The 26,411-nt window shown below is 46.9% G+C and overlaps 1 protein-coding gene across 2 annotated transcripts in view; it reads right to left on the minus strand.

Annotated features, from left to right (window-relative positions):
* UPF3A (UPF3A regulator of nonsense mediated mRNA decay) overlaps positions 1-10,656 on the minus strand; it is a 51,354-nt gene extending 40,698 nt beyond the window's left edge. The window contains exon 1 of one of the 2 annotated variants that reach the window (XM_073664840.1): positions 10,320-10,656. In XM_073664840.1, the coding sequence (XP_073520941.1) occupies positions 10,320-10,460 (141 nt within the window). In that variant the 5' untranslated portion in view covers positions 10,461-10,656. The remainder of the gene's footprint in view (positions 1-10,319) is intronic. The other variant, XM_073664841.1, reaches the window with a different exon arrangement.
* Between the last annotated feature and the right edge of the window lie 15,755 nt (positions 10,657-26,411).

Consider the following 26,411-nt stretch of genomic DNA (forward strand, 5'->3'; position numbering starts at 1 on the left):
CACATGTGCTGTGCACATGCTGCGGAAATTTCCGCTGTGGATTATCATTGCAGAAAAATCCGCAGCAAAACCAATTATTTTGCGGAATCGCTGCGTTTTCGCCGCCATTGACTTGCATTGAATCGTATAATATCCTCATCACTACATCTGCACATGCGGATATTATGCGATTCAATGTGCGGATGGTACCCGGGTTTGGAGAAGAGGAGACTCTCCTCCAGACCCAGATACCATAGTGCCTGTAAAAAAAAGAAAGAAAATAAAAAATATACATTATACTTACCTTCTGATGGTCCCCGGTCTCCTCAGCAATCCGTCCTGGCTTCCCGGCAGCTTGCGATGGTCTAAAAGGACCTGCCATGACGTCATTTAGTCATGTGACGGGTCACGCGACCGCCGACGTCAGCGGTCACATGACCCGTCACATGGCTAAATGACGTCACCGCAGGTCCTTTTACACAACCGCGAGACACCGGGGAGACCGGACGCATTGGATAAGGACACCGGGGGCCATCAGAAGGCCAGTATAATATTTATTTTTGACCATTCTTTTACGGTCAAACTATATAAATCCATGCCGGTTGCATGGATTTATATAGTGTGACCAAGTTGTCAAGCATTTTCCAAGTGATGTAAAATCGCTTGGAAAGTGCTTGACAACCCGCATGCGAAATCGCATGTGCAAAATGCTTCAATTACGCTTGTCCCTGGCAGGAAAAACGCATGTACAATCCGCATTGTACATGCGGATTGCATGTACAATCCGCATGTACAATCCGCATGCGTTTTTTCTGCCAGGGAGATGCAGAAACGCTCAGGAAAAATCCGGAGCATTTCTGCATCGTGGGCACAGTATTTCATTGGTTTGAGTTCCTGTATTCAGTCATAGTGCTGCATGTCATGCAAACATAATTTTTTTAGTTGATTTAGTGAATTATATCCTTCATTTGCATTTTATATTTTTCATAGTTGTTAGGTAATGCACCAAGCTGGCAGTCATGGGCCACACATAATGAGCCCAGAAGCCACATGTGGCTCCTGAGCCACAGTCAACTGTGCTATTTTATGTAGAGGATTCCACAAAAATGCATTGACAGCTCATGGGATACTTTTTTTTTTTTTTTTACATGGAAGCTTTAGGATGTCATGTGTTATTGTAAGACTATGGAATTATTGTTTAATTTGTAAAAAAAAAAAAGAAAATCTTGTCCAATATATCCCCTAATTTTATATCTTTTTTTTATTCCACAAACTTGAACTTATTTGTCCATTCTTTTTATGATATACACAGTGATTGTTTCATGAATGTACAACTGGCCGATACACTTGCCCACATGAACACTGAGTCTGCAAGAGCAGCTTCTTCTCTAGTGCCCTCCAAAGCAGAACTGTAGATTTGGGGGTATGTTTATGGGTTTTTTTTTGGTGGTCTGCCTCGATTCTGAGTGAATTGATCTATGTTAACAGAGTTCTGGCAATGATGACAGATCCTGAGATTACGCAATGCAGATATTACAAATCATAAAACATAATAGGAAAAGAAGTTAAAGCAAAATATAACCACATGAACAGTATAGATGTCGCACTGCTTCTTTTTCACTAGGAAAACACTTCCTTTTAAGAATAAATTATAACTCACCAATACACCCATGCACTATTACAGGAAATCCTGCATGTGAACTGAAGATATATAAGAGGTGGGAGAAGGAGCCCATAGTTATTACATTACAGCTGCTGTCCATGGTGCTGCCACATACCCCACCTGTCACGCTATGTGGTGCCAGACTAGTAGAGTACAAGGTATCAGTCCAACACACATTACAGGCCAGAGGAAAACTGAGGGTTAGGGATGTTAGTGGTAAGAACCGCTGCAAAAGTGACAACAATGGTCAATTCAGGTGTCACTTTTTGTCAGCCTCTTCGTTCACCTCCATCTCTGTAATTTTTTTCCTGTAAAATGTTGACCACCCTGGTGAATGTCCAATAGACCCCTCGTGATAGATCTGGTATTGCCTGTTTTTAAAGTTCTTAGAACAAAACATAAGAATGGAAATAGTGCAGATGTAAACCGAACCTAAGTTTTGATATACTGCATATCAATTTTTACATTTTTTGGGTTGAAATACTCATTAAAGGGAATCTGTCAGCAGGTTTTTGCTAAGTAAACTAAGGACAGCATGAGGTAGGGGTTAAAACACAGAATTCAATCATGTGTTACTTGTCAAGATGTGTGCTGTTGTTAACTTAGGCTGAAGGTTTTATCACCTTGTAGTTATTGTCCAGACAGGAAGCGACTCTGTCCCATCCCCCTGTCATAAGCAGCACACTGTTTATACACTATGCATATACAGAGCCTAGTGGGGGTGGGGTAAGCTTTCTTAACACTGCCTGCTGTATTGCTAAATCGAAAAGCTCTGATTGTGTGAGAACGGCAGCACCTAGTAATGTAAGCGATACATTGTTGGATTCAGCTTCTCTTTTCCTACATAATGCTGCTCTCAGATGAGGTAGCAAAGTCCTGCTGACAGATTCCCTTTAAAGAGGCTCTCCTTACATGTATGTTTCATTTAATACCTGTAATTCTTCATGATATCACAGGTATCATTTTTAGAGCTCTTTTATTGTACTATTCCTCCATGATTCCTCCGGGAAATGCATGCATAAACTGACATCATCCAATGGAGTGTGCCCTTACACACTCTAAGACCGATTTAAGATGTCCAACACTCACAATCCAAGTATGAATCGCGATGTCTGGACCAGCGTCTAATCTCCTGACCCAAGCTGAACAGCATAGGGTTATATGAGGCTGTCAATTTACGGCCTGAAGAACAACGGACATTTTGGTACAAATTCAGACTGTGAACGTTGGACACATGAAACTTGCCTAATACTGATGAATCTGAGCTGACAATGTCAGGCTATGTAGAGATACACCCTGTAACATACCTGGCGGCGTCCTTGCATAGTGGTCCATCTCCCACTGTGCAGGAGCGCGCACTTGATCTCCTGTCCAGAATGTCTCTCTGGCTTCCCTCCATGCTGTCTGTTTGTGTCTGTCTCTGCTGCTTAAGGGCGGCGCCCGATCACTTCCTGCTTTTTGTACCTGCTGTGGGTCACACCCCTTGTGCGTCCTCAGCCTATTGCTGTCTGACACTTGGTATATAGCTCAGCAGCTCCCTTCTATCCCTGCCTGAGCATAAGTGTTTTCCTTCAGTGTGTGTTTGCACTCTGAAGGTGCCAGGTCCCGTCTTTGTTTCCTTGTCTGCCTTTCCTGGAGGCTGTCTTTCCAGGCCTGTCTGAACTTAGTCCTGTATGTCTCCTGCTTTGCGGTATCAGCTCCCGTGTCTGAACTGTGTCCTGTATGTCTCCTGCTTTGCGGTATTAGTTCCCGTGTCTGAACTGAGTCCTGTATGTCTCCTGCTTTGCGGTATTAGTTCCCGTGTCTGAACTGAGTCCTTTCTGTGTATCTTGTCTGTCCTGTCTGAACACGCTCCTAGCCTGTTCCTCCCGCCTTCTAGGGGCCGATTACCTAGACCCGCTCCTGTATCTTGTCTGTCCTGTCTGAACACGCTCCTTGCCTGTTCTTCCCGCCTCTCTGGGGGCAGTATTCCCAGACCCGCTCCTGTATCCCGCTGCAGTGTCGGTCTCCTCCGTACACTCAGTTCCAGTCTGAACTCTCTCCTATCCTTTACCTGTTTTTCCTCTATGTCCGTTCCCTTCCTTTTTCTGCAGAGTCTGAACTCGTACCTAACTCCTGCCTGTTGTCTCTGTACTCCCGTTTGTGAGTTTGTGGTCCACTCGCTACTTCACTGCAAGTACCCTGTGGGTGTCTGGCTCTGTCTTTCCCTTCCTGTCTGTTCCGTGTGAACAGAGTCCTGTCCTGCCCTGCTTCTGCCCGCTGCTCCGGCAGTCCTGTCCTGCCCTGCTTCTGCCCGCTGCTCCGGCAGTCCTGTCCTGCCCTGCCTGCTTACCCGCCTGCCTGCATACCAGTCGTGCCTGCCTATTCCCATCAGTCAGTGTGCCAGCCTACCAGTCTGTTCCTGTATTCCCCTGTGTGGGTCAACAGCCGTGTCCGGGGTCTGTCCTGGAGTAGCACCTGGTCCCTCTGCTCGGTTCCTCCTTGGTGCACTGGCGTCGTATGCCGTCGTGCGACCCTGGTCGGATCGGGTGAATACCTAGTTACGCCCCTCCAGGCATTCACTCTCCGGCACGGTCCAGTGGAATCACTACCAATCACATGCACACGCCGCTTAGCCCGGGCGCGTGCATAACAGCATGCTCAGGCCATGGTTCCCGTTGAGCCCCACGGCCTTCGCTCTTTGAGAAGTTTTTCCAGCGAATACATGCATTAAAATAAAATAAATAAATTTTTTTCCCCCTTTAGCTGAGTTCCAGGCGAGTTACGCACCCGTCCAGATGGATCTATCAGCCCTCGTTCCTGCGGATCCGCCACGTTACTATGGGGATCCAAGACAGTGTCGTGCATTTGTGGAGCAATGCATGCTACACTTTAAGGCCTACCCTCTCTATTTTCCTTCCGATTGGGCTAAAGTGGCCTTTATGATTGACTACCTAGCGGGTGATGCCTTGAAATGGGTCACCCCCCTATGGGAAGCATGGGATCCTGTCATCCTTGACCTGCAGGCCTTCCTGGTGGCCTTTCGTATGGTCTTCGATGATCCTAACCCGGAGGCTCCTGCTGAAGCTTCACCTCCCAATATCCCGGAGCAGCCCCGATGGGTAATGTGTGTGGGTAGCGCAATAGTCCTCCAGCCCAATGAGACTACTGCCCACCCAGAATCCTCACAGGGTGACTACGCTTTCCGGAATACTTCTCTCAACCTCAAGAGGCAGTCCAGACGTGCTAGACGTAGAGGCAAGCCGTCACGCCAGGGTCTGTCCTCCCTGAGACCTCCTGACCCCAACCTTGAAGTCCCTACTGAAGCTTCATCTCCCTGTATCCCGGAGAAACCCCAATGGGTAATGTGCGTGGGTAGTGCACCAGTTCTCCTGCCCGAAGAGACTTCTGCCCATCCAGACTCCACACAGGAGAACTTCCTGCACCCGGCATCAGATGCTTCTCTCTCTTTAACCGGTGTGCATGTCCAAGGATGCTCCAAAGCTGTGGTTACCTCTGAGTCTGTGCACCTCTACTACCTGGCGGAGGATCCCCTGTTGCCTCCTGAATCCTCCGGGATACCACTCGATGACAAATGGAGAGAGACTTCTCTACACCCGGTACTCAATACTTTGTCCGCTTCGTCCTGTGAGCCTGACAATGGGTACCCCAAAGTGGTAGTTACCTCCGAGTCTCTACACCCCTCCGACTAGGCGGAGGATCTCCAGTTGTCTCCTGAACCCTTCGGGGTGCTACCTGGTAGCGAAAGGACAGAGACTCTCCTATACTCTGTACCTGATACCTCGCTCGCTTCGTCCAGTGAGTCCAACTTAGTATACTCCGAAGCAGAGGTTACTCCTGAGTCTCTACACCCCTCCGACCAGGCGGAGGACCTCCAGTTGTGTTCAGAATCCTTCGGGGTGCCACCTGGTGGTGAATGGACAGAGACTTTCCTATATCCTGGATCTGATACCTCGCTTGCTTCGTCCAGTGAGTCCGACCTAGTGTACTCTGAAGCAGAGGTTACCTGTGAGTCTCTACACCCCTTTGACCAGGCGGAGGACCGCCAGCTGTCTCCAGAACCCTTCGGGGTGCCACCTGGTGGTGAATGGACAGAGACTTTCCTATACTCGGTACCCGATACCTCGCCTGCTTCCTCCAGTGAGTCCAACCTAGTGTACTCCGAAGCAGAGGTTACTCCCGAGTCTCTACACCCCTCCGACCAGGCGGAGGACCTCCAGTTGTGTTCAGAACCCTTCGGGGTGCCACCTGGTGGTGAATGGACAGAGACTTTCCTATACTCGGTACCCGATACCTCGCCTGCTTCCTCCAGTGAGTCCGACCTAGTGTACTCTGAAGCAGTTGTTTTCTCTGAGCCTCTGCACTCTTCTGACCCGGCGGAGGACCTCCAGTTGTTTCCTGAAGCCTCCGGGGTACCACCAGATAACAAAGAGACAGTGACTTTTCCTCATTATGTACCTGATAACCCGTCTATTTTTTCCTGTGAGCTTGACAAGATGTACCTCGAAGCAGAGATTACCCTCAAGTCTCTGTCCCCCTCCAACCCAGTGAACGACTGGTCCTCGAATTCCCTGCGGAAGATTCTGGCAGGCCTGAAGAAGAGGGGGCGTAAGGGGGGAGGTACTGTAACATACCTGGCGGCGTCCTTGCATAGTGGTCCATCTCCCACTGTGCAGGAGCGCGCACTTGATCTCCTGTCCAGAATGTCTCTCTGGCTTCCCTCCATGCTGTCTGTTTGTGTCTGTCTCTGCTGCTTAAGGGCGGCGCCCGATCACTTCCTGCTTTTTGTACCTGCTGTGGGTCACACCCCTTGTGCGTCCTCAGCCTATTGCTGTCTGACACTTGGTATATAGCTCAGCAGCTCCCTTCTATCCCTGCCTGAGCATAAGTGTTTTCCTTCAGTGTGTGTTTGCACTCTGAAGGTGCCAGGTCCCGTCTTTGTTTCCTTGTCTGCCTTTCCTGGAGGCTGTCTTTCCAGGCCTGTCTGAACTTAGTCCTGTATGTCTCCTGCTTTGCGGTATCAGCTCCCGTGTCTGAACTGTGTCCTGTATGTCTCCTGCTTTGCGGTATTAGTTCCCGTGTCTGAACTGAGTCCTGTATGTCTCCTGCTTTGCGGTATTAGTTCCCGTGTCTGAACTGAGTCCTTTCTGTGTATCTTGTCTGTCCTGTCTGAACACGCTCCTAGCCTGTTCCTCCCGCCTTCTAGGGGCCGATTACCTAGACCCGCTCCTGTATCTTGTCTGTCCTGTCTGAACACGCTCCTTGCCTGTTCTTCCCGCCTCTCTGGGGGCAGTATTCCCAGACCCGCTCCTGTATCCCGCTGCAGTGTCGGTCTCCTCCGTACACTCAGTTCCAGTCTGAACTCTCTCCTATCCTTTACCTGTTTTTCCTCTATGTCCGTTCCCTTCCTTTTTCTGCAGAGTCTGAACTCGTACCTAACTCCTGCCTGTTGTCTCTGTACTCCCGTTTGTGAGTTTGTGGTCCACTCGCTACTTCACTGCAAGTACCCTGTGGGTGTCTGGCTCTGTCTTTCCCTTCCTGTCTGTTCCGTGTGAACAGAGTCCTGTCCTGCCCTGCTTCTGCCCGCTGCTCCGGCAGTCCTGTCCTGCCCTGCTTCTGCCCGCTGCTCCGGCAGTCCTGTCCTGCCCTGCCTGCTTACCCGCCTGCCTGCATACCAGTCGTGCCTGCCTATTCCCATCAGTCAGTGTGCCAGCCTACCAGTCTGTTCCTGTATTCCCCTGTGTGGGTCAACAGCCGTGTCCGGGGTCTGTCCTGGAGTAGCACCTGGTCCCTCTGCTCGGTTCCTCCTTGGTGCACTGGCGTCGTATGCCGTCGTGCGACCCTGGTCGGATCGGGTGAATACCTAGTTACGCCCCTCCAGGCATTCACTCTCCGGCACGGTCCAGTGGAATCACTACCAATCACACGCACACGCCGCTTAGCCCGGGCGCGTGCATAACACACCCTATTAGTGGGAGGGCTAAAAACGCCCAGTTGTCATTTTAATAATACTTTCCCAGGGGGAATAACAGACAGTTAAAGTAGATGCATAGATAGGAAACAGATACTGTAGATAATAGATAGATAATAGACAGGTAGATAGATACCCATGTTATATGCCCTTGTTATAAGCCTGTATTACCTGCCCTTGTTATATGCCCTTGTTATGTCTGTGTGTTACTTGCCCATGTTATCTGCCTGTGTCACTTGTCCGTGTTCAATGCCCATGTTATATTCCAGTGTTACATGCCCGTGTTATATGCTTATCTGCCCATGTTATATGTCAGTGTTAAATGCCCGTGTTAAATGCCCGTGTTACATGCCTGTGTTACATGCCCGTGTTAAATGCCTTTGGTGCTGTCATGGATGTGTCAGAAGTGACAGTCGCCCTGCAGTTGGTTGCAGGAGATCTCTTTGTTTGGCATTACAGACAACTTCTTAAAAGCTGTCTCTCTAGGACCCAGTGGCTACCTTCCTCTTGCTAATTAACACCCTGGCCTGGGTGGATAAATACCTGTTGTTTGCTAGAGTGAGGTGCCGGCTATATGCACATGACCCCTTGTGAAGGCTTGAGCAAGAGCAGTACTTCTTCCTCTCTGGTGCTAAGAGGACGTATGTTCATCTCTCTGAAGTCAACTAAAGCTAAGCTATCTTCCCTTGTTTGCTCCCCCTTGTTGTCTTTACTTGTCAGTGGGGATCGACTAGCGCTCATCCCCTCCCTTCTCTAACCAGGACCAAACGCCAGGGAAAGACAGGTTCCTGTGCGGTGATTGGTGCAGAACCAATATAGGGAAGCTAGGGGAGACAGGGTGATATGAGGTCAGCCTAGGAGGTCTCCACTACCCCCTTTCCCTAGAGTCTGGGTCCCCTTTTCCCCCTTCCCTTCGTGCTGCACTTAGTCTTTCCTACACCTTGCATGACAGGTACATGCCCATGTTATCTGCCAATGTCAAATGTCCGTGTAATAAGCCCGTGTTACATGGCAATGTTATATGCCAGTGTTTTATGCCATTTTAAATATACTCGTGTTACATGCCAGTGTTATATGACAGTGATATATGCCCATGCTACATGCCCGTGTTATGTTCCAGTGTTATATACCAGTGTATATACGGTCGCACTTCAGTGACATACATCCAGTCACGGGCGGGACGGCTTGCTGGACGTGTGGCTAGTGATGGCGCCCGATAACATGGAATCCTTGATTTTTAAGTGACCACAGCAGTAATCATTCTTTAAATATCACTCCCTCCCTCTCCACCTCACTCCCTGATGAAGCCGCAGCGAAACGTGCGTTGGAGCAGGTGGAGGGGGTTGTGATGTGCCTCTGGTCGGTATATATTTACACTATACTTTAATAATATACACCTTTTGCACATGCTAGGTATACATAGTCTTACAGACTTCTGAATTACCTCTTATTTTCTTATATCATTTGGTGATCACTGACTTGATCAACTAATGTGGGCTATGCATATCTCTTTACATTAATTTATGCACATGCTTCTTATTCTATTATGGGCTATGCATATCCCTGGAGAAACATTAATGTACAATGCACCTTCTGAGTAATAGCAATCTTATTGTAGCAATTAGCTTTTTATATGTAAAACATTTTTGAATTATGTGATCAATGGAGTCTGGTTTATTATAATCTGCACCATCTCTTTATTATTATTATTATTATGTATATCTATACTTTTGAGCATTTTTATTCATAAGAAATGTATAACAATTATGTACTGACCTGATTGCTGTATCTTGTATTGGCCACAGAGTGCACACTCATCCCCCTCCCAACCTTTATTTATTTTATTCCTTTCCATTCCCCTTCCTTCCTACCCCCCCTTGTTTAATCATGGTAGAGGGAATATTGTGGTTTTTTTAATTGAATAAATAAAAGATTAACATTTTATAAATATACATAGTCTTTGCCTAATTGTGGATATATATTGTTTGTGGTTCTGATATTGGTATATCCGGAGGCCCTTATAATTTTTGTATTTCCTTCCTATGTAGGTTTTTACATACCAGTGTTCCATGCCCATGTTATGTTGCAGTGTTATATGCCCATTATATACTTGTTATGTTCCAGTGTTATATGCCCATGTTCTGTGCCAGTGTTATATATTAGTGTTACATGACATTGTTATATGCTCAAGTTATGTTGTAGTATTACACGCCAGTGCAATCTGCCAGTGTTCCATGCCCATGTTATGTTGCAGTGTTATATGCCGGTTATATACTTGTGTTATGTGCCAGTGTTATATATTAGTGTTACATTACAATGTCATATGCCCATGTTATGTGCCAGTGTTATATATTAGTGTTACATTACATTGTTATATGCCCAAGTTATGTTGTAGTATTACACGCCACTCCAGTGCTATCTGCCAGTGTTCCATGCCTATTATATGCCCATGTTATAGTGTAGTGTTACATGCCCGTGTTGTGTGCCCCCCGCCTTAGCTGCAGTGTACCCTGCCCCATGTGTACAGCCTGCGCCCTCCGTGCACGAGGACTACTAGGAACAGACACAAGTATACAAAGGGGCAGAAGACGGGGGACAGGTCACGTGACGTCACTGGCCAATCACAGCCTGGTCCACAGCACAATACAAGGCAGTAGTAGTACATAGCACAGGAGGATGATGACGGATGATGCCTCCCAGCTTCACCTTGCTCAAAGTCGCCTTCCTTTCCTCCCGGTGCTTGGCGGTGGTCGCCGTCCCGCTCAGGTCCACATCTCGTCTGTCACGGCTCCGGTTCTCCCGGTTCCCTCTCAGCACGGCCGGCGGCGTTTCCCGCTCGCTCCTCATGACCAGGGTGCACCCCCAGCCTGTAACCTTTCTGATGAGAGCCGTACGTGCCCTGTGTATTTCGGTTACTCGTTCGTATATGGCTCCGCTGCCGGTGATCAACCGTCTGCGCTCATTCCCGAATCCTTACGCGTAACCATCACAAGTGCACGCGGCGAGCTGCGGCCGGTGCGCGGCCCCGACACCGACAACGGGGGCGCGCACCAGACAGCTCCTCACTGGCGCTCAGTGCAGAATACACGGCGACCTCGTGTGCTCCCCTGACATAACACCCCAGCAGTAGTAATAGAATCGTGTTCACATGGGGCGGTCTGAGGAGACCCATTCACACAGGTCCATTGAAGTGATGGGCTAACACACATTGTGGCACTGCACAGGGGCTGGAAACTAGAGTCCCCGTCTAATGAGAGGTCTATGCCCTCTGCCCTATGAGAGGTCTATGTCCCCCCCGCCCTATGAGAGGTCTATGCCCCCCGCCCTATGAGAGGTTTATGTCCCCTTCTAATGAGAGGTCTGTGCCCTCTGCCCTATGAGAGATCTATGTCCCCTGCCCTATGAGAGGTCTATGTCCCCCCTGCCCTATGAGAGGTCTATGCCCCCTGCCCTATGAGAGGTCTATGCTCCCCGCCCTATGAGAGGTTTATGTCCCCTTCTAATGAGAGGTCTATGCCCCCTGCCCTGTGAGAGGTCTATGTCCCCTGCCCTATGAGAGGTCTATGCCCCCCTGCCCTATGAGAGGTCTATGCCCCCCCGCCCTATGAGAGGTCTGCCCCCCACCCTATGAGAGGTTTATGTCCCCTTCTAATGAGAGGTCTATGCCCCCTGCCCTGTGAGAGGTCTATGCCCCCAGCCCTATGAGAGGTCTATGTCCCCTTCTAATGAGGTCTATGCCCCCTGCCCTATGAGAGGTCTATGTCCTCCGCCCTATGAGAGGTCTATGTCCCCCGCCCTATGAGTGGTCTATGTCCCCCGTCCTATGACAGGTCTATGTCCCCCGCCCTATGAGAGGTCTATGTCCCCCGCCCTATGAGAGGTCTATGTCCCCCGCCCTATGAGAGGTCTATGTCCCCCGCCCCATGAGAGGTCTATGTCCCCCGCCTCATGAGAGGTCTATGTCCCCCGCCCCATGAGAGGTCTATGTCCCCCGCCCTATGAGAGGTCTATGTCCCCCGCCCTATGAGAGGTCTATGTCCCCTGCCCTATGAGAGGTCTATGTCCCCTTCTAATGAGAGGTCTATGCCCTCTGCCCTATGAGAGGTCTATGGCCCCTGCCCTATGAGAGGTCTATGTCCCCTGCCCTATGAGAGGTCTATGTCCCCCACCCTATGAGAGGTCTATGTCCCCCGCCCTATGAGAGGTCTATGCCCCCTGCCCTATGAGAGGTCTCTGTCCCCCGACCTATGAGAGGTCTATTCCCCCTGCCCTATGAGAGGTCTATGCCCCCCGCCCTATGAGAGGTCTATGCCCCCCGCCCTATGAGAGGTTTATGTCCCCTTCTAATGAGAGGTCTATGCCCCCCGCCCTGTGAGAGGTCTATGCCCCCCGCCCTATGAGAGGTCTATGCCCCCTGCCCTATGAGAGGTCTATGCCCCCCGCTCTATGAGAGGTCTATGCCCCCAGCCCTATGAGAGGTCTATGTCCCCTTCTAATGAGAGGTCTATGTCCCCCGCCCTATGAGAGGTCTATGTCCCCCGCCCTATGAGAGGTCTATGTCCCCCGCCCCATGAGAGGTCTATGTCCTCCGCCCCATGAGAGGTCTATGTCCCCCGCCCCATGAGAGGTCTATGTCCCCCGCCCTATGAGAGATCTATGTCCCCCGCCCTATGAAAATTCTATGTCCCCCGCCCTATGAGAGATCTATGTCCCCCGCCCTATGAGAGATCTATGTCCCCCGCCCTATGAGAGTTCTATGTCCCCCGCCCTATGAGAGATCTATGTCCCGTGCCCTATGAGAGGTCTATGTCCCCCGCCCTATGAGAGGTCTATGTCCCCCGCCCTATGAGAGGTCTATGTCCCCCGCCCTATGAGAGGTCTATGTCCCCCGCCCTATGAGAGGTCTATGTCCCCCGTCCTATGAGAGGTCTATGCCCCCTGCCCTATGAGAGGTCTATGTCCCCTGCCCTATGAGAGGTCTCTGTCCCCCGCCCTATGAGAGGTCTATTCCCCCGCCCTATGAGAGGTCTATGCCCCCCCGCCCTATGAGAGGTCTATGCCCCCCGCCCTATGAGAGGTTTATGTCCCCTTCTAATGAGAGGTCTATGCCCCCTGCCCTGTGAGAGGTCTATGTCCCCTGCCCTATGAGAGGTCTATGTCCCCTGCCCTATGAGAGGTCTATGCCCCCCCGCCCTATGAGAGGTCTATGCCCCCCGCCCTATGAGAGGTTTATGTCCCCTTCTAATGAGAGGTCTATGCCCCCTGCCCTGTGAGAGGTCTATGCCCCCCGCCCTATGAGAGGTCTATGCCCCCTGCCCTATGAGAGGTCTATGCCTCCCGCTCTATGAGAGGTCTATGCCCCCAGCCCTATGAGAGGTCTATGTCCCCTTCTAATGAGAGGTCTATGCCCCCTGCCCTATGAGAGGTCTATGTCCCCCGCCCTATGAGAGGTCTATGTCCCCCCGCCCTATGAGAGGTCTATGTCCCCCGCCCCATGAGAGGTCTATGTCCCCCGCCCCATGAGAGGTCTATGTCCCCCGCCCTATGAGAGATCTATGTCCCCCGCCCTATGAAAATTCTATGTCCCCCGCCCTATGAGAGATCTATGTCCCCCGCCCTATGAGAGGTCTATGTCCCCCGCCCTATGAGAGATCTATGTCCCCCGCCCTATGAGAGATCTATGTCCCCCGCCCTATGAGAGATCTATGTCCCCCGCCCTATGAGCGGTCTATGCCCCCCGCTCTATGAGAGGTCTATGCCCCCAGCCCTATGAGAGGTCTATGTCCCCTTCTAATGAGAGGTCTATGTCCCCCGCCCTATGAGAGGTCTATGTCCCCCGCCCTATGAGAGGTCTATGTCCCCCGCCCCATGAGAGGTCTATGTCCTCCGCCCCATGAGAGGTCTATGTCCCCCGCCCCATGAGAGGTCTATGTCCCCCGCCCTATGAGAGATCTATGTCCCCCGCCCTATGAAAATTCTATGTCCCCCGCCCTATGAGAGATCTATGTCCCCCGCCCTATGAGAGATCTATCTCCCCCGCCCTATGAGAGTTCTATGTCCCCCGCCCTATGAGAGATCTATGTCCCGTGCCCTATGAGAGGTCTATGTCCCCCGCCCTATGAGAGGTCTATGTCCCCCGCCCTATGAGAGGTCTATGTCCCCCGTCCTATGAGAGGTCTATGCCCCCTGCCCTATGAGAGGTCTATGTCCCCTGCCCTATGAGAGGTCTCTGTCCCCCGCCCTATGAGAGGTCTATTCCCCCTGCCCTATGAGAGGTCTATGCCCCCCCGCCCTATGAGAGGTCTATGCCCCCCGCCCTATGAGAGGTTTATGTCCCCTTCTAATGAGAGGTCTATGCCCCCTGCCCTGTGAGAGGTCTATGTCCCCTGCCCTATGAGAGGTCTATGCCCCCCTGCCCTATGAAAGGTCTATGCCCCCCCGCCCTATGAGAGGTCTATGCCCCCCGCCCTATGAGAGGTTTATGTCCACTTCTAATGAGAGGTCTATGCCCCCTGCCCTGTGAGAGGTCTATGCCCCCCGCCCTATGAGAGGTCTATGCCCCCTGCCCTATGAGAGGTCTATGCCTCCCGCTCTATGAGAGGTCTATGCCCCCAGCCCTATGAGAGGTCTATGTCCCCTTCTAATGAGAGGTCTATGCCCCCTGCCCTATGAGAGGTCTATGTCCCCCGCCCTATGAGAGGTCTATGTCCCCCGCCCTATGAGAGGTCTATGTCCCCCCGCCCTATGAGAGGTCTATGTCCCCCGCCCTATGAGAGGTCTATGTCCCCCGCCCCATGAGAGGTCTATGTCCCCCGCCCCATGAGAGGTCTATGTCCCCGCCCTATGAGAGATCTATGTCCTCCGCCCTATGAAAATTCTATGTCCCCCGCCCTATGAGAGATCTATGTCCCCTGCCCTATGAGAGATCTATGTCCCCCGCCCTATGAGAGATCTATGTCCCCCGCCCTATGAGAGACCTATGTCCCGGGCCCTATGAGAGGTCTATGTCCCCTGCCCTATGAGAGATCTATGTCCCCCGCCCTATGAAAATTCTATGTCCCCCGCCCTATGAGAGATCTATGTCCCCCGCCCTATGAGAGGTCTAGGTCCCCCGCCCTATGAGAGATCTATGTCCCCCGCCCTATGAGAGATCTATGTCCCCCGCCCTATGAGAGTTCTATGTCCCCCGCCCTATGAGAGATCTATGTCCCGTGCCCTATGAGAGGTCTATGTCCCCTGCCCTATGAGAGGTCTATGTCCCCCGCCCTATGAGAGGTCTATGTCCCCCGCCCTATGAGAGGTCTATGCCCCCTGCCCTATGAGAGGTCTATGTCCCCTGCCCTATGAGAGGTCTATGTCCCCTGCCCTATGAGAGGTCTATGTCCCCTTCTAATGAGAGGTCTATGCCCCCTGCCCTATGAGAGGTCTATGTCCCCTGCCCTATGAGAGGTCTATGTCCCCTTCTAATGAGAGGTCTATGCCCCCTGTCCTATGAGAGGTCTATGTCCCCTGCCCTATGAGAGATCTATGTCCCATGCCCTATGAGAGATCTATGTCTCCTGCCCTAATCGCCACCAGAAACCTCATGTATTTGTACTGATAACACAGGATGATTCACCCACTACTTTACTGGGAGAAATTGCTGTAACTTCTAAGAGACGCATCCAAGCACACCTGTATGCACCGCTCCATATTGTTGAATGTATTCCACAGGACGTCTGGTGTCATAGCCTGAATTTCTCGCTGTAGGTTCTCTCTGCCTGTAATGTTCGTGACTTGTTACTGGACACCAACCTTTCACATGGCCCCAAAGGAAAAAATCTGACATTAAGGCTATGTGTCCATGATGCAGAAATGCTCCGGATTTTTCCTGAGCGTTTCTGCATCTCCCTGGCAGAAAAAACGCATGCGGATTGTACATGCGTTTTTCCTGCGAAATACATGCGGATTCACATGCGTTTCCGCATGCGGATTGACAAGCGCTTTCAAAGCGATTTTAGCATCACTTGGAAAGTGCATGTCAACTAGGTCACACTATATAAATCCATGCAACCGGCATGGATTTATATAGTGTGACCCGAGAGAATCGTTAAAAATAAAAAAAATAAACCTATACTTACCTTCCGATGGCCCGGCGTGTGTTGCTGCGCTCCTTCCTGGCTGCTAGCTCATCGCGGGACACTGCACTGAAAGACCTGCCGTCACATGACTGTGACATCACTGCAGGGCCTTCAGTCCTGCCTGCAAGCACAGGGAAGGAGACCGGGGGCCGTCGGAAGGTGAATATAATCTTTATTTTTTATTTTATTCTTGTTTTTACAGCTTGTATGGTACCTGGGTGTGGAGGAGAGTCTTCTCTTCTCCACACTCGGGTACCATCCGCACATTAGAACGCGCCAATTACGCAAGTACAGATGCAGTCTTGCGGAATTGGCGCGTTCTAATGCAAGTCAATGGCGGCGAAAACGCAGCACTTCCGCAAAATAGTTGGTAGTGCTGCGTTTTTTTCCGCAATGATAATCCGCAGCAGAAATTTCCGCAGCATGTGCACAGCACATGCGGATTATCATTGGGGAACATTGCTGCCCTTCTACCATGCGTTTTTAATGCGTTTCCGCAGCTGCAAAAATGCTGCGGAAACGCATTAAAAACGCATCGTGGGCACACAGCCTAACAAATTCTTTTCTCTTGATCGGACACTTACAATTCCTGAACGACAGTGACTCTGTACAGGCGAACACAACTTTTCTTGGCCGTTCGTTGACATGTGGAATACGACACCTGTCTCCTGCAACGATTTTCGTGGGGATGCAAGAAGTGGCTTCATTTCCTGAATTGTTTCCTCAAACATTTTTAGACGTCTGCCATCTTGCCCATCCAGTAATGTTCCAGCTTATTCACCAATGACAGAATGCATAGTTTGGACGGTGGATTTCGAGCTCCAAACTTCTTTAGAAACTCACTTTGGCACCTCTTTAAGGGTATGTGCCCACCATTAGGAAATGCTGCGGGTTTGACGCTGCATGTTTATGTAGCGATAAACCCGCAGCGGTCAGATGTTACAGCATAGTGGATGGTATTTCTAGAAATCCCATGTCCACTATGCGTGCATCCGAGGCTGCGGATCACCCGCGGACACGGACATGCGGCGCGTCTTTCAGGACCACAGCATATCAATTTCTCTTGCGGAGTCGCTAGTCTCCGCAACAGAAATTTGACTTCTAGAATGTATTGAATATGGTAAATCTGCATGGTTCAGTGAACACATGGGGTTTACCTGTGTTCAATAGAACGCAGCGTTTTGGGTGCAGCAAAAATACGCTGCGTCCTAAGCGCTGCTTCGTCCGTATCTCGGGAACATAGCCTAAGGAATCAGTTTTCCAATAAGTTTTCACAATGAAAACACGCTCCTCCAAACTGTATTTGTATATTGTTAACAAATGAAGAAGGAATTCAGCAGGAGTGAAATTCAAGCACCACACATAAACTACCGACGCGCAGAAAGGCGTGCAGCAAGTGGAGACGACCGGGGGGCGACAAGTCAGCGAGACCACTCGGTTTCACATTGCTGTCACTGAGGTTCATTGCATTCTCACAAACCAAAGTATGTACAGTTCAACTTTCAGTACGATAGATCATCTCTTTTAGAAGTTACAGCACTTTTTCCAGGTAAAGTAGAGAGTGAATCATCCTGTAGGTCGGGACCCATGACAGAACCCAACAGACCCTAATAAAGTCAAAGTGGGTCTGTCAAGCAGTGCTGATGTAAGGCATGTAAGCGTGTACAGATTACACATAGGACAGAGGCACATGCCACCTGACCAGCGAATATTCGACCAATGTGCTGTCCGTGTGCTCAACAAACAACACACTGACTCGATAACCAGTGCACAAGAGCCATTAATTCATATGACTGACGATCCGTGTGAAAGTCAATTACAACATGCACTAGTCTGGTCTATTTAAAAGAACGCTTTAGAACGCTATTATCCTACAGATTAGCCCCATATCTGCAGGTTAATAACATTGGGGACATGACAGGTTCCTTTTAATGGACCAAACTTGAGCATGTCAATAGCTGACAGCTCCCGCACCTGTCTAGTATGCAGACAAGCACACAGAGCCAGCTAAATATGGATGTGACTGGCCAAAGTTTTAGTACAGCCACAAGAACCTGGCATTTAGGGGAAAGTCATAAAACTTGAATGAGGAACACAATACTCGGACTGGCTGTCTGCTCTCCCAAGAGGAGCTTGACAGCAAGCATTTCTATGCAGTTGTCACACTTGGGTCGAGAGAGCAGACGGGCCAGTCTTTAATATTAGAGTTAGGACTGTCCCATAAGGGTTGCCGTGAAGTGGCGGAAGGCTTTCACATTATTTTGATCAAAATTATGTTAACTAAATACCCTTTATTATTTATTATTATTTTTGCACTGTGCGATTTATACATCTACTTTCAGTTATTTGGGTATTTTTCTTGTTCTTGGTTTCTCTCTGTTTAATGGCCTTGTGTGAACATGCATTTACATTTTGCATGCACATCAACCTACGTTTCAGTTCAGACCTTCAGGTTTTTTCTTTGCAGTCAGTATGCTTTAGTGCATATAAAAGGGTGTGGCTGCCCTTTGTCTGGGCTGAGACACTCATTTTGCCTCGGTTTTATGCTTACACTAGGGATCAGTCTCTCTGCCCTTGTCCATATGTATGTCACTTGACAAATGGTAAGGTTTTTAATATTAGAGTTAGGACTGTCCCATAAGGGTTGCCGTGAAGTGGCGGGATGGCTTTCACATTATTTTGATCAAAATTATGTTAACTAAATACCCTTTATTATTTATTATTAATTTTGCACTGTGCTATTTATACATCTACTTTCAGTTATTTGGGTATTTTTCTTGTTCTTGGTTTCTCTCTGTTTAATGGCCTTGTGTGAACATGCATTTACATTTTGCATGCACATCAACTTACGTTTCAGTTCAGACCTTCAGGTTTTTTCTTTGCAGTCAGTATGCTTTAGTGCATATAAAAGGGTGTGGCTGCCCTTTGTCTGGGCTGAGACACTCATTTTGCCTCGGTTTTATGCTTACACTAGGGATCAGTCTCTCTGCCCTTGTCCATATGTATGTCACTTGACAAATGGTAAGGTTTTTAATATTAGAGTTAGGACTGTCCCATAAGGGTTGCCGTGAAGTGGCGGGATGGCTTTCACATTATTTTGATCAAAATTATGTTAACTAAATACCCTTTATTATTGATTATTATTTTTGCACTGTGCTATTTATACATCTACTTTCAGTTATTTGGGTATTTTTCTTGTTCTTGGTTTCTCTCTGTTTAATGGCCTTGTGTGAACATGCATTTACATTTTGCATGCACATCAACTTACGTTTCAGTTCAGACCTTCAGGTTTTTTCTTTGCAGTCAGTATGCTTTAGTGCATATAAAAGGGTGTGGCCGCCCTTTGTCTGGGCTGAGACGCTCATTTTGCCTCGGTTTTATGCTTACACTAGGGATCAGTCTCTCTGCCCTTGTCCATATGTATGTCACTTGACAAATGGTAAGGTTTTTAATATTAGAGTTAGGACTGTCCCATAAGGGTTGCCGTGAAGTGGCGGGATGGCTTTCACATTATTTTGATCAAAATTATGTTAACTAAATACCCTTTATTATTTATTATTATTTTTGCACTGTGCGATTTATACATCTACTTTCAGTTATTTGGGTATTTTTCTTGTTCTTGGTTTCAGTCTGAGCATTGCGTTGCGAACGTCGTCCAAGTTATTCGGCCGTGTGACACACTGACCGTGCTCATATCAGAATACCCACCCCAACTACCAGGACTGCTGTCCTGAACTAACTGCCTCATAGATGTGTCAGAAGTAGTTAGGTCAGGTCAGAAGACCAGGCGGTTGGGTCAGGTATTGCAGCACAATCCATGAACACATATGTGGGAAATAGGCCTTACGCTTCATACTAACCACTTATACTGGATCTCTTTTTATAGGAACTGCAGGACCTTGCACTGAGAAAAAGCCTTGCTCTCCATTTTGGCAATTTACAGCCACTAAGCAACGCCTTTCATAACATCTCTAAATTATGATCTGTCCGTACACTCCTCAATATTGTAATCGAAACACCAGTGGAAAGACAAGCCATAAAATTATGCAAATCAAGGAAGCAGCAGGTATCTCTAAGATAATAAATAAATCTTCACGCACGTTGCTCCAATCTTTTTCATGTAAGAGGGACATAAAAGTAAGGCTGAAAGCTAATTTTTTTTAGCCATGTGAAATTTCAAAAATCGTATTAAGTCTTGTAGGATGATTATATGATGCCTCCTTTTGTGTTAGACTGAGAGGGACAGAATTATTTAACTAAGAGTCATTGGTTTATTATTATTAATAATAATAATAATAATAATAATAATATGTGCAAAGTCCAAAATGTCAGCACTGTTCAAAAGTGCGTGTCCCATTTGTTGGGAGAACACTGATAAAGTGCACAGAGATGCACAGGCGGATTATCAGTTTAGAAGAATGGTGCATAGTGATCAATTCTGTATTGCAAGTGAAGTTGGACGCTACATACCAAAGCTTAGGCAACAAACTGTATAAACAAACCATCAAAAGGTATTTGCACGACACTGGGTTACGAACCAGAGGTCCAGCTACAGGTGTTCCATTGACCTCATAGCACCACACTCAAAGGCTATCATGGAGCAAGGCGGCAATGGAGGCTGGAGCAATGAGTGCCACTTTTGTCTTGGTCGCAATGATTGCCGGAGATTAGTCTGCCAACCACATGGGCAAAGCCATGACAAGGCCTTCACGGGAGAACGACACACTGGTCCTTTTTTGTGGGATTGTGAGATGGCATAATGTACAGTAGCCAGACCCTTCTAGCCTTAATCCCATGTAAACAGTTAGATATTACATTGATTTGGTTTTAGCTTACAATCAGTTGTACGGCCATTTTTCCAGTGTCCCAGGAGGTTTTTCAACATGACAATGCCATGTTGTTGGTTGCTCATGCTACTGTGAGCAGCCTGCATGGCCTAAATGTGATATCATGGCCTGCAGCATATTTGGACTTCACTCCTGTCAACACACATCTGAGATGTCATTGGTGGCAATTTCAATGGAAGCCACCTGCGTATTTTTTGACAACTTGCATACCCAAGTGCATTCAACATGGCAGACCAGTCCACAGACAATAATTAACCCCTTCACGACCTATGACAAATCCATATGTCATAGGTCGTGTCCCTGCACTCCATGCGGGCTCCTGGGCTGAGCCCGCATGTTTTCAGGCACATGACAGCTGATCTGGGCACCGATGGGTTGGCATTATAACCCGGGCTCTGCAGGAGACCCCTGTGGTTGTCATAGCCAATTTGCTATGAGCGCCACCCAGCGCTACATCTTCTCCAACTTTGGCGTTAAAGTCGCCCATATTGTAGGTGATATCCTTTTTTAGGTTCTACTGAGAGGATTTTGGACCTCAGAGTATAAGTTTTCAGTGTTCTACTATGATGCATCTGCAGTTGAAGCGTAGACTTCACTTCACATGGGCACGTTCAGAGGTTTCTGTTTGATGCAGATCACCACGACCCCATCATTGATGTACTGGCGCCTCTGTACACATCTTGCAATCCTTTTGTTAGCCAATATGACAACTCCCTTTCTCGTTTCGGTGTCATTGAATGAATGTATGGATGAGTGTATGGGATAGTCGTCTGAGCTGAAGTCCCCAGATCCAATTCAGTGCAGTTCTCTGGCACCCACTAGATCTACACCCATTCTTTCCATTTCCCTCTTAGGTAGTGTCCAGACTTCCAATGTTATTCCTTCTCACATTCTGATGATATATTATTCTTTACAGCTCAGGTACCCCTTTTCATCACTGACTACATCAGCATTTGGGCCTCCAGGTGTTTCGCCGCATTGCATCATCTTTGTCCTGATGAATTTGGATGTATCTTTGCTCTTCCCCCACACGCTTGACTGATGCTGTCTAACTTGAGGGACCCACTGTCAAGTACCATATATGAAGCATATTGATTTTGAGCCAGAGTTTTAGGCCACTGCCCCACTATCAGTATTTGGTCAGTATTCAGTCAGTATTTTTTCTCAGGAGTGGGAGTCAAAACCAGGAATGGGTGATAAATGCAGAACTGGTGACTTGTTTCTATTATAGCTTTTCTCTGATTGTTCCTCGCCCGATTTTGGATTCCACTCCTGAGAAAAAGTACTGACCAAATACTGATAGTGGGGCCTTGGCCTTATTGTGAATGTTTTATAGGGTAGGTCACCAGGTCTTTCCCCAACCCATAGCACTTTACCACACGACAACTGCAGTTGGTATGTCATGTGTTGTCACTCTAATGGCACTTTGAGACGGATATAGAAATCTGTAACACTAAAATAGAAGTATTGCAGGGTCTTTTCTTGCACTTGTTAGTGTAGCTTTCCTCAGACAGCACAGCTCTCCAGTCCACAAAATGGCTGCTGGTGGACAACCTCCTGACCACACCAGTTAATCTGTTGACTCCAATTGAAAAACACCTATGGGAATAAACATGCTAGAAATAGGAGGAAACCACTATGGTTAAATAGAGCTGTAAGGGGTGCAATAAGTGACAAAAAGAAAGCATTCAGAGAACTAAAGCAAGTAGGTAGTGATGAGGCATTAAATAAATACAGAAAATTAAATAAATTCTGTAAAATCCAAATCAAGGCAGCAAAGATTGAGACAGAGAGACTCATTGCCAGAGAAAGTAAAAATAATCCCAAAATATTCTTTAACTACATAAATAGTAAACTAAAAAATGATAGTGTTGGCCCCCTTAAAAATTAGTCTGGGTAAAATGGTGGATGAGGATGAGGAAAAAGCCAATATGCTAAATGATTTTTTTTCAACAGTATTTACACAAGAAAATCTCATGACAGAAAACATGATCAGTGATAACAAAAATTCTCCATTAAATGTCACTTGCTTAACCCAGCAGGAAGTACGGCGGCGTCTAAAAATCACTAAAGTTGACAAATCCCCAGGCCCGGATGGGATACACCCGCGAGTACTGCAGGAATTAAGCAACGTCATAGATAGACCATTATTTTTAATCTTTAAAGATTCCATAATAACAAGGTCTGTACCACAGGACTGGCGTATATCAAATGTGGTGCCAATATTCAAAAAGGGGACAAAAACTGAACTTGGAAATTATAGGCCAGTAAGCTTAACCTCTACTGTGGGTAAAATCCTGGAGGGTTTCCTAAGAGATGCTATACTAGAGTATCTGAAGAAGAATAACCTCATGACCCAATATCAAGATGGGTTTACGAGGGACCGTTCCTGTCAGACTAATCTGATCAGTTTTTATGAGGAGGTAAGTTCCGGACTGGACCAAGGAAATGCAGTGGATGTTGTGTATATGGACTTTTCAAAAGCTTTTGATACGGTTCCACACAAAAGGTTGATACATAAAATGAGAACAATGGGGACAGGGGAAAATATATGTATGTGGGTTAAGAACTGGCTCAGTGATAGGAAACAAAGGGTGGTTATTAACGGAACACACTCAGACTGGGTCTCAGTTAACAGTGGGGAACCACAGGGGTCAGTATTGGGTCCCCTTCTTTTTAACATATTTATTAATGACCTTGTAGGGGGCATACAGAGTAATATTTCAATATTTGCAGATGACACTAAACTCTGCAGGGTAATCAATACAGAGGAGGACAATTTTATATTACAGGAGGATCTATGTAAACTAGAAGCTTGGGCTGAAAAATGTCAAATGAGCTTTAATGGGGATAAATGTAAGGTAATGCACTTGGGCAGAGGAAATAAAATGTATAATTGTATGCTTAATTGTAAAACACTGGGCAAAACTGTAACTGAAAAAGACCTGGGTGTATTGGTGGACGACAAGCTCACGTTTAGTGTCCAGTGTCAGGCAGCTGCTGCAAAGGCAAATAAAATAATGGAATGCATTAAAAGAGGCATAGATGCTCATGAGGAGAACATAATTTTACCACTATACAAGTCACTAGTGCGACCACACTTAGAATACTGTGTACAGTTCTGGTCTCCGGTGTATAAGAAAGACATAGCTGAACTAGAGAGGGTGCAGAGAAGAGCAACAAAGGTTATTAGAGGACTAGGGGGTCTGCAATACCAAGACAGGTTATTACACTTGGGGTTATTTAGTTTGGAAAAATGAAGGCTTAGGGGTGATCTTATTAGTATGTACAAGTATATAAGGGGACAGTACAAAGACCTTTCTACTGATTTTTTTACTCTGAGGCCTGAGACGGGGACAAGGGGGGCATCTTCTACGTCTGGAGGAAAGAAGGTTTAATCATATTCACAGACGCGGATTCTTTACTGTAAGAGCAGTGAGACTATGGAGCTCTCTGCCGCATGATGTTGTAATGAGTGATTCACTACTAACATTTAAGAAGGGCATGGATGCCTTTCTTGAAAAGTATAACATTAAAGGTTATTTATACTAGATTCCTTGATAGGGTGTTGATCCAGGGAACTAGTCTGATTGCCGTATGTGGAGTCAGGAAGGACATTTTTTCCCCAATGTGGAGCTTAGTGTTTGCCACATGGTTTTTTTTTGCCTTCCTCTGGATCAACATGTTAAGCTATGGGTTGAACTAGATGGACCTAGTCTTCCTTCAACCTTAAAAACTATGTTACCTATTTTTCAATTGGAGGAGTCTTATGGAAAGATCTGGTCACATACTCCTTCAACAGTTATGGACAGATGTGCTGTTGAGTCTGCGAGGAAGGAGAACCTGTAAGAGCCTCAAAATCATGTCCCCAACACTGGATGAAATAAAGATAAAAGTGGACAGTCACTTTAATGCACCATATACTTTTTTTTTTTTTTTTTTTTTACAGACTCCTTCCATATAGGAAAGCTCAGCAGGCTACATTTTGGCATATGCTGGATAAATATGGGTCTAATACTTTCTGTGGGTGAACTATGAATTTTCTAACGTCATACGCCGAACATGCATTACTAACTAAATGTTAACATACCCTAAGACTACATTCACACATCAATATTTTTCATCAGCTAAATCCATGACTGGAACTAGCAATGTATAATAGAAATACTTGAACTTCAGCATTTTTTACCCTTACTAGGTTTTGACTAACAAATACTGATCAAATACTGCCATGTGAACGTAGACCTAGTCTACAGTCACATTGAATTTATTTACGGCAAAAACTTCCTGCAGAAAATTTGAAGGGATATCCATAATGCCATATCTGCATCAAGTTAGGTGGACCTTGCTGGCACTTTGCTACTGATTTCATAACAAAAACCCCCCCAAAAACTAGAATTCTGATGTCTTTTGCCGCTTTTATCAGTGGTATTGTCCTGTTATCGGTGCATGCCAGACCCTCCATGGTGTTATTTTGACTGCCAAATCTAATAACATTAGACAGAACACAAAAACTCAGGATGCACAACGATTGACAAGGATGCACCGCTAGGAAGGAAGTATTAGGTTTTTTTCTTTTCTTTGTTGTGCACTTATGATTTTTGTTACGGACTCACAAGTAATCTGCAAATAAATCCACACAAAAAAATTCTTTATTGCAGATTTTTACACCCCTATTGACCTACAAAAGAGAAGTTTTGCAATAAAACTACATTTTTTTCTGCAACATAAAAATTGACATGATGTTGATTGCAGGTTGATTTCAGCATGGAAAATACCAGTAACATATGGATGAGAATTTCAAATTCTCATCCACTTTGCTGCTACTGTAAAATTATGCAGATTTTCAGCCCAAAAATCAAGACAGAAAATCTGCAGTGGTTCTAGTAAGTGTTTAAGCATCACATAGCTTGCCTAAAAAGCATTCTCAATAATTCTGTCTGGACTCCCTAACAACTGCTGTTCCATAATCCTATTGTGGCTCCCTTATCTTGGCACCTGTCTAGCTGCACAGGCAGTATGTCCACCTCTAGTGCTTATTATCACAGGCAGTATTGTCCACCTCTAGTGCTTTTTATCACAGGCAGTATTGTCCACCTCTAGTGCTTTTTATCACAGGCAGTATTGTCCACCTCTAGTGCTTTTTATCACAGGCAGTATTGTCCACCTCTAGTGCTTTTTATCACAGGCAGTATTGTATCTGTAATAAGACACATTGCAACAACCTCGTATGTTCGCATGTACTATGGATTTATGCAAAAAAATTAAATAAATAAATCGATAGTCACTTTTTAACACCTCATTCAGTCGACTGTGAATCATGTTCGGGTTCTAGTTGTGATTTTCTTGGATAAAACATGTACCCATTAAAGTTTATGTACTATTCATGATCATTTTTTTGTGGACCGTGTGTCGCAAAAAATAACAGACATGTCAGTTTTTGATACACGTTACAGATGAAAATTACCCAAACAAGTCTATGGGTCTGTGAAAATCCCCGACATCACACGGATGGCATCAGTGAGCTGTCTGTGATTAACATTGTAATGGATGGGGGAAGCTTTGCTATTCATTTTCTATTTCATACATGAAAAACATGGATGGTAAAAACTGACACACTGACAAAAACAATGATCATTTTTGCGCACGTGAAAAATCACGGACGTCTGAATGAACTGGAGACACAGACTACAGTACAAATCCTCACTAGTACTATTGCCAATGGATCCTAAAAGCCTTCTTATAAAATACAATGCAAAGCATAAGTCTTGAGAAAGGGGATAGTGATTCACTGTCAGGTAAAAAAGTAAAATGCACCCAAAACAACTCAG

This window comes from Phyllobates terribilis, unplaced genomic scaffold (assembly GCF_046119375.1).
Source record: "Phyllobates terribilis strain yellow unplaced genomic scaffold, ASM4611937v1 Scaffold_2__4_contigs__length_985480577, whole genome shotgun sequence".
Classification (NCBI taxonomy): Eukaryota; Metazoa; Chordata; class Amphibia; order Anura; family Dendrobatidae; genus Phyllobates; species Phyllobates terribilis.